The sequence below is a fragment of the Podarcis bocagei genome (assembly GCF_964188305.1).
Source record: "Podarcis bocagei genome assembly, chromosome: Z".
NCBI classification, from domain to species: domain Eukaryota; kingdom Metazoa; phylum Chordata; class Lepidosauria; order Squamata; family Lacertidae; genus Podarcis; species Podarcis bocagei.
In genome coordinates this window covers 26,756,416-26,765,773 of record NC_138140.1, presented here as the reverse complement: position 1 = coordinate 26,765,773, position 9,358 = coordinate 26,756,416, and the positions used below count along the sequence as shown (strand labels likewise).

The window sequence follows — 9,358 nt, the reverse complement described above, 5'->3', positions numbered from 1 at the left end:
TTTCTGACAGTGGTGGATGCCCACAAGACCTGCTGCAGCTGGAATGTCAAGGAGCATGGCAAAAGAACAGTCACAAGGGTGTGGCCATGTTGTTCTGATTTTCTCCCTGTAATGCACTAGCATTGCAATTGCTGGGAGAAAAGTTACATTCTTTCCCACCTGTTCTGGTTCTCTCTGTATCCTCCTCCTTTGCAACCAAGCAGGGAGCATGGAAACATTGCCGTTTTGTCAATGCGTGTAGCCTACAGGATTGCAGCCTGATCTGGTCTTAAAGCTGCTAGCAAGAGACTCCTTACACGAGAAAATGTTATTCCCCCCCACCCTGCTTATTAATTTCTACATTTCTTTTCCAGGATATGGAATAAGATGGAGGGGTATTCAATGGACTAGGACAGGAGTCAGCAAACTTTTTCAGCAGGGGGCTGGTCCACTGTCCCTCAGACCTTGTGGGGGGCGGGACTATATTTTGGGGAAAAATGAACAAATTCCTATGCCCCACAAATAACCCAGAGATGCATTTTAATAAAAGGACACATTCTACTCATGTAAAAACACGCTGATTCCCGGACCGTCCACAGGCCGGATTGAGAAGATGATTGGGCCGGATCTGGCCTCTGGGCCTTAGGTTGCCTACCCATGGACTAGGACCTGGGAAACCAGGGTTAACATCAACCATGACACTCACTGGGTCACCCTGAGCCAGTCACGCTCTCTCAGCCTAACCTACCTCACAGGGTTGTCAAGAGGATAATATGGGGGGAAAGGAGACCCACAAATGCCACCTTGAGCTTCTTGGAAGAAAGGTGGATTGGATAAAAATATAATACTGATAAATAAGGAATAGTAGTAATAATAAACAGCCTCTCTCCAGCCTGTTTGCTTCTGATTTTGAATTGGGGGTGGGGGATTTGGAACCATGAAGAAATGCCTAACCTAACCTAATCAAAGAAAAAAGAACATGGATTAAAATCAGGAAATTCAAGCCTATAAATAATAGTACATGCGGGTCATAAGCAAAGAATTCTGGGAACTATGCTTTGTTAAGAGTCTCTCAACAACTATCAGCACCTTTAACAAACTACATTTCCCAGGATTCTTTGGGGGAAGCCGTGTCTCTTAAAGCAGTATAAGAGTGCTTTAAATGCATAGTGTGAGCGAGTCTTTTTTCTTTTTTTTCTTACGAAAGATGAATGGGATTCTGAAATGGAATAAAAGAAGAAGCCTTGCACATCTTTACATGTACATCCTGCAAATCCCCAGAACTTAAGCAGCCCACACCATAGCTGTGCTGACCTGCTGTGATGGGGAAACTCTGCCATCCAGGCAGACTTTGCAGGGTCAGGAGGCCCCTTTGGATCAAAGTTGTTAGGAATGCAAACAGCAGCTTCAGCTCAGCACTTGCAAACCACCAGTGAGCAGCCAGCAGCAGAGGCACCAGGAGGTCAGCTGCAAGTCAATTCAGATTAACCCTTACAAGCCAATCAGGACAAAAATAGAGTTAATCTACTGGTTTGAGCCTCTAAACAGGGTGAATCAGAGGTGATTTGGCTCTCAGTGCACGTTGAGGAATATGAAGCGAATTAATGCAAATATTTAAACCTGTGCCCTCGCTTTATTGGATTTTACTTTCATTGTCAAGTTGGGGAGGGTGCTTCCAGAGGTGGCGAGTGCTCAATAAAGTAAAATCCCAAATCACCACCAGCTTGTTAGGCCCCAACCCGGTTTGAAAAAATGCAAAAATCAAGACCCGCTTAGCCAAATGCAGACTACCAGCTATATGTCAGGTGACAAGCCAGGAAGATTTGACCTTTCAAATAATCACAGGTCAAGTTCAAAAAGGGGGCTGTGTCTAAACTGGAGGGAAACAGGATGCTGGAGTAGATGGGGAACTGGTCTGATTCAGCAGGGCTTTTCTTCTGTTCTTAAGGAACCTTGTCTTGCTTCACATATACAACTATAGGCTCAAAGGCCCTCCCTCGCTACAGATATTGGTGATGTGTGTATAGATAGCAAGGGAGGGATGTGCAATAATAGGGTAGGGCTAATTAGCATGGTCCTGCTCCACACTCCAACACTGTTCAAAGAACTCCCAAAGAGGGCAAGCATCACCTCTCACATCCTATGAAGGCCACCTTTGCTGTGAAGCCATAAGTAGCCTCAGGAGTGCCAGCTTGGCCCTGCGACCGTGGGTGTCCAAGGCTGTGGGTGCCATGCAGCGTGCATGACCCTGGTGCCAAATTTTGTGGGTGCCCAGCCCCTTCATGGGGAATTTTGTGGGTACTTGGGCACCCTGGGCCCCAGACATCCAGCACCTATGAGTAGCCTCCAGGATACACCCTTTTTTAAAAATGACTTTTTGCATTTATGAAAATGATGAGGAAATGCACCAAAAAGCGTGTGATAAACCAGTGGTTGACGAGAAGGTGTATAATTCCCCTGCAAGCAAATGTCCAATAAACAGAGGGCATATTATAAATTCTGCACAATTTGTGCAAAACAAATCAGGATGACTGCTCTGGAGAAGCTGTTATCCTTAACCTGTTTAGTCCTCATCCACAAATGAGACTAAGGAGCATGCACTTGCTATTAGTCATCTATGGTTACCATTGCCACTACCCACCCATTCGTGTCTCTGCTGTTGTTGAAATTGATATTGCAAGTCCTTTAGGGTCAGGGGTTCCCTTTTCCCCTAGCTTGTGCTTACCCACATTGGAGGAAAACAAATACATTTCCTTCTCTTGAGTTTGTAGTTAATGTATGTGTTACTGTAAACCACACGAGGGCACTGTTTGTCTAGCAATCTGGCCGCACTTGTTCGTAAGCCTCTTTGTCTACGTTAACTCCACCCCTATAAGCTGAGCCATTTTGTTTATCATTCATCCCTAGCTTGTTGAGACAATATGTCTTCTGTTTCTCACCCTCCTCACTATTCATCCTGTAGTTTCTTCATGAATAAAGCATTTGAACTCCAAGAACTGCAAGTGATTATTCCAAACTACGGTAATTCCATCAAGCTGCAAGGTCTGCTAACAATCGATGTCAGCAAATCTCTGAATTGCCTGGTTTGGAATACAAATTTGGCATGTTCATAAAGTACACCCGTATCCTGATTGTGCAATTTCAATTCGTTCTCCATCTCAAATGTTAATCTGAACCAGAGAAGTGGGAGGCAACATCTCTGCTATAGGAGAGAGGTAGGGAAAATGAGGAGGAAGAGACCTCCCCCCACTCCGGTTTTAGGGGAGATCTTGTGATATGTCTCTGGAAACTGGTGCTGCTGGTGGCAGTGCTTCTCTGCTATTAGTGGAGGTCGCAGGGTGAGATGGGAGGTGGGTGGGGACGACCCAACCATGAGACAAGGTGAAGCCTCGTGGACGGCAGAATCCCCAGGTGCAGCAGATCCTGATGTAGATCTTTATTTGGGCATTGGGCCGGCCCTGGAGGCTTCCACACTCGTGGGCTGGGCCTGGGTCAAAGGCACCTTTGCCTGGAAATGTGCAGATCTTGGGGTGCTCTTCTAGAATGGGGCAATACTTTTTTCCAAGGAGGTTTGGTGGCTTGGATTAGGGGTGGGGCTGGAAATGGGAATTCCCAGCTCCAGCAAGTGAGGAAGTAACCTGAAATAAAGTTGAGTGATCTTGTGCAAGTGGAACTTCTGCTGAGAAGATTCCTCTAGCTGATTATGCCCCTGCCTATCTGCACAACCCCCACTTTGAAGGGTCACCCCTCTGGAGAGTGTTTTTTGGAAGGTGCAGGTGGGAGGAGGGGAAGAGAGAGTTGTACAAATGATTTTTTACTCGTGCAACCATTGGACACAACTCAATAATAAAAGCATACATTTTATTCAGATGTTGCCACTGATAACAGATAATCGTTGGACTTGACAATCTTTGGACTTTATGACAATAAAAACATACAGAAGGTTAACAGTAATATGATATGTTATTGCCACCAGGAGCTGTGCTTTGCAATTTTTTGATATGATGATTACAGTTTTATTATATATAATGTTATGTTTCTTTACAGCCAGTTACGTGTGTGTTGTGGTACTCTGAACATGATTTACGTAACAAGACAATTGTGGTGTGTGTTGACCTAGTCATTTGCCATGGCTGTTTCTATTGATATAATTTATGTAATTAATGATGTAATTTATGTAATTAATGATATTAATGATGTTACATATTAATAGTTTGATTATTGCAATATAAACAGTGGAGACAGCAATGACTATTTAGCAAGTGGAATCTATTTATGATTAATTTACACTGGATAAATCTTTAAAAAGCGAAGAAATAATAATGAAGTTGGAAAAAACATAATGTACTAGATCTCTACTAGTTGGATATTATTGCGATTATGTTCCTTTAAGAATGATAGATTCTAATTGCCTGTACCTATTGATTATTACTTAGAATATCTTTGATTGACTTTACTTATTTCTTCTATAGATATCCTGTGTTGTCTGAATTACTGCAAAGAAGGTATCCTTTCTTGTAACACACAGGTGTTTAGGTAATTAATGGTGTTACAATCTCCTAAGATTAATTTATATTTTTATGATCAATATTAGGGAGTGGAGACCGCAATGACCATTTGCCAGATGGGATCCATTGATGATTAAGCCTCATTGAAAAAGTTTGATAAAGTTGTAATAGTATATAAATGAAGATGTGGAATACTTAACTTTTTGGATTTGTATTGGTTGGGTATCATTGCAATTAGGTCTCTTTAAGAATACTTAATTCTAATTGCCTGCACCTTCCCCGTTGCAGGGATTGCCCCTATATAGTTTAGTTTCAATGATCATTCATACGGAGCATCTCTGACTGGCAACTTCTGCGTTCCTGTGGACTATTTCGTCTGAAAAAACCTACTGAAAAATCTCCTGGAAACCTTGTCGCTGAAGAAGCCCAATCAATGGGTGAAACAAGGGTGTATCCTGAGAACTGTCTATCATCAGCTGCCTTATTGTTACTAAGTGGTTCTGTTTGTTACACTTTTAAGACATAGGACGATGCAGAAGGAAGACATCAGTATGAAATGGCATTGCCAACAAGAACTGTACATTGTAATTGTTGGACTTGACAATCTTTGGACTTTACGACAATAAAAACATACAGAAGGTTAACAGTAATATGATATGTTATTGCCACCAGGAACTGTGCTTTGCAATTTTTTGATATGACGATTACAGTTTTATTATATATAAATGTTATGTTTCTTTACAGACGGTTACGTGTGTGTTATGGTATCCTGAACTGATAACAGATAGGCATCGAAAACAAAAGCAACAGTGCAAAAAAGGCTCAGTACAATAAACCGCTATCATATCCATATTCCTTTCATTTTTCTGTCCCAAGAGCTGTCATACAATTCAGTTGGCTCAGATAGAAGGCAGGCATACCTTCCCAATGTGGACAGATGCAATCCTTTAAACTACATTCCCCACAGTTTAGGATTAGGAATGGCAAAGCTTGTGTTTCGCATCCCAGAACTTTGATTTTCCCATGCTGGGATTTGTCATTGTTTGTGTCATATTTAGCAAATACCTAGGCATTTACTTAATGCAACTAAAAGGAAACTACTCTTACTATTACTCTTACTATTAGAAGCAATATTCAACAGTGCTGTTGAGGAAGGACCATAGCTCAGTGGTGGAGCATCTGCTTTGCATGCAGAAGGCCCCAGGTCCAATCCCCAGCATCTGGAAGAAGCTCACTGTCTGAAACCCCAGAGAACTGCTGCCAGTCAGTGTCGGCCATATTGAGCTATAGTTGGTATAAGGCAGCTCCCCAAGTTCCGATGAAATGCTGTTTTCTAGCAGAACAGCTAAAATGCATTGCGAGGCTATAATGGTTTCATGTGAATTGCACTAGTGAAGCCAGTGCCTGGAAGCAGCTGCTATCTGTGATAGAAAATACGTTTGGAGATATATACTGTATGTGTGTGTGTATGTGTGGTGAAAGAGAAAGACAAATGATATATTTGGCTGCACATTTGCTCTCGGCTTCTTTCTCTTTTGTTTGCCATTTGTTGTTGCCCAAGTAGGACCCAGACACAACACCCCAAGCATTTTAAAGCATTTCACACCAACATGCAAATCATGGCTTTTGCTCCATCCCCATTGCGGATGCTCACTGGAAACTCTTGCCTTTCAGCCCTTAGAATTCAGAACTCCACGAGGTCATCGCTAGTAACAACCTTGATGGTGATGTGACCTGGCATGTCATAATCTTCGCGACTCCCTCTGTCCTGGAGTTGGAACTTCTGAAGACTTCTGGGGTAATTGGGTGATACTGAGATCCGCACTTGTCCCATGAACTTGTCGCAAAGGAGCCCGCTGTGCCAAACCTACAGAGATAGGAAGGAAATGAGAAATAATTGCTGCTAGATGGGCTGGCATTTTCCTCCCCATGCACCCCTCCCCCTTCCCGCGACTGGAAAGGGTCAAAAGTTCATCTGTACAAGTCCTCAATTGGAAGAGCTCTCCTCTTTCAACCTCGCCTTGACCTCTGTGGGTTTTGTGTATCACTGTTGCACAGATGGGAAAGATGCGTCCCCAACACAGCTATGTGCTGCTGCTACAGGCTGCAAGCGTTTGAAACTGTTTAGAGGTTCCCTCCTGCAGCAAAGCGGTCTTCCCTCTTATATGACAGCCGCAGAGGATGGAATTAACAAAGACATACAGATCGTGGAACTATGCGTGGTGTGTTTTTCACTTCCCTGAAAGCCATCCCCAAACTCACAGAAAAGATGCTTTAAGGGGGAACATTTTCACACCCCTGTTCTCCATTCCTCGCTAGCACCATTGCTGCTACTGGCAGACTGTTACTGACAGATTTGCCCAAGTAAAAATGCAGGTTTAGTATATCTAACCACACGCATCCTTTGTTATCCTAATTTCCTCTCACTTACCTTCTCTTCATATATACACATACAGAGTATACAAGGCCCCATCTACACTGGCGTTCCGCTGGCTTTTTAAAATGCATGTGTTTCATACAGCCATTCCTATCACATGCAAATCTACTACAGTCATACCTTGGTTTTCAAACAGCTTTGTTCTCATACATTTTGGCTCCCCAACGCCGCAAACCCGGAAGTGACTGTTCCAGTTTGCGAACTATTTTCGAAGCCGAACATCTGACAGGGCTTCCGCGGCTTCTGATTGGCTGCAGGAAGTGCCCTGCAGCCAATCACAATATACCTGCTTTTTTATTATGTTAAAATGTACTACGGTGGCCACTTGTAATTTGAAGAAAAAGCAGGGAGTCCCAGTCCAGATCAGAGGCACACTCCAGTTTCCTATTGAAAAATCACCCTGACCTGTTACTAAATGCCTCTGGTAGTGTTTATGGCAAGCTTTACAGCAGTAAACCATTTGGAGGGGGGCATTCTAGAATGAAGTTTTGCAACTGCTTTTTCATTCCCCCCCCCAACTAAAAAATTGGTCTGATTAAGCACACTTTTATAAAAGCATGTTTATTATAATATACAGCAGGCTGTGAATGTAACAAGTAAGTAAATCAACTATGTTGGCCTTCTGTAGGACTGGGGATACCCATAAAACGCACTTGGGCTGTGTACACACTATGCTTTTAAAGCACAATCAGAGGATTCTGGGCACTGTGGTTCACCTCTCACAGAGTTACAGTTCTCAGCAACCCTTAATAAACTACACTACCCAGAGGGGGGTTGCTTCAAATGTGCTTTAAGTTATAGTGTGTACACAGCCTAAGTGACATTGAACCAGTTTTAATTTAGTCTTTGAAATATACTCAGAGTCGAGTAGTAATTTCATGCTCTTTATTTCAGCTCATAGGAACAGTGGTTGAATTTCCCCCTGAACTCAGGCTTTATATACATTATTTACACAATGAGTATCGTCTGATTGGTTGATTATGTTTCCCTCCTGGAGCCTTATTGGGCTGCTGCTGCAGGCCAATCAGTTGTTGCATTCTAGGCTTCTACGGGCCTAATAGGTTGATAAACTTCCTCCTGGGGTCTGATTGAGCTGCTCCTGCAGGCCAATCAGGTTGTTGCATTCTAGGCTCCTACCTGCCTATTGTTCTAAGATCCAAGCTTAGTACATGACAGTCTTGCTTAAACGGTTGACACGAGAAAAACAATGGTAGGGGAAAGAGTACCCCTTGGAGGAAGATAGGTTAGAACAACATAACACGTAAAAATCAATAAAATTAAATGAAAAATCCCTATTGAATGCATGCACAATGTCCCGCACATCCAAGGCTATGGTCACATGCCTCAAGATTTGGTATGAAGGCTCATACAATCATCACCTTGCTGAAACTAAAGAGGTCTAGGTCAGGTTAGTGTCTGGGTGGGAGGCTATATGGGAATCACCCTCTAATGATGTATTATTGTGCTTTCCATGATCCATTAAACTGGAAGCTGTATTGTTGGAGTTCTGTTTTTATTATATTGTTTTAAGTTGATTTGTACTATTGTATGCTGTTCAGAAATGCTTAAACTTTTAAGCAGTTTAGAAATACTTTAAAATAACATAACTAATGTCTGCTACCCTGCTGTGGGTTCCATAGAAATTTAAGAAAACAAAAGAAAGAGAAGGAAAGAAACTAGTAGAAAGCAGGTACAAGTAGGAATGTAATAATTTCTCTTACCTGGACAACAATCGGGCTTGCAATGTTCCTCTGGTAGAAAATGGCTTGTGTATTGAAAATAGCACTGAGGGTGCTCTTCTGCACAGGAGAACGAACTTTCTGATTCTCACACTTGATGACAATGTAGGGATTTGCTCCTGGGAAAAGACAGTGTTGTTCCACTTTCATCACCACCATCATTCATTTAATGCAATATAGACACTTTGCCACTATATGAATTCAGCCATATACCAAAGAAACATAGGGACTAGCCACCTAAACATTTTTGCTAGCACAATGGAACATTCCTACCGTCTTCTTTCCCTGTGCACCACCCTGCAACTCCTAAATCTGTTTCAGATTCACTTTCCTTCCATCATGACACTCAAGGTAGTATACTTTCCCAGCCAAGCATGGACTTAGTTTCAGCAACGTGGCTGCATCACATGGCCTCAGACAATGCCCTGAGATGCATGGTACAAGAAGATGCAACTGGTGAAAAAACAGGCCAGCTAGACAGCTCACTGGGGTGGGTAAATCATTATTAATATCATTATATATTTATTTATATATCCCGCTGTTTTTCCCTGACAGGACTTAAGGCAGCTTTCATATAAAAATGAGAGCGGCTAAAAGCATGGGGGGGAGGGAGAACCCAATAATTAAAAAGTAATTAAATATTTATAGAAGTAAAACTAATATACACATATAAAGTCTATTAAAACCATGCAAAT

The 9,358-nt window shown here is 42.4% G+C and overlaps 1 protein-coding gene across 3 annotated transcripts in view; it reads right to left on the bottom strand.

Moving 5' to 3' along the window:
• Positions 1–3,819: 3,819 nt before the first annotated feature.
• Positions 3,820–9,358, bottom strand: part of CAPN6 (calpain 6) — a 66,648-nt gene continuing 61,109 nt past the window's right edge. For all 3 annotated transcript variants that reach the window (XM_081179320.1, XM_081179319.1, XM_081179318.1), the window contains exons 13-14: positions 8,646–8,782; positions 3,820–6,354 (exon numbers count right to left, since the gene is read on the bottom strand). In XM_081179320.1, the coding sequence (XP_081035446.1) occupies positions 6,172–6,354; positions 8,646–8,782 (320 nt within the window). In that variant the 3' untranslated portion in view covers positions 3,820–6,171. The remainder of the gene's footprint in view (positions 6,355–8,645; positions 8,783–9,358) is intronic.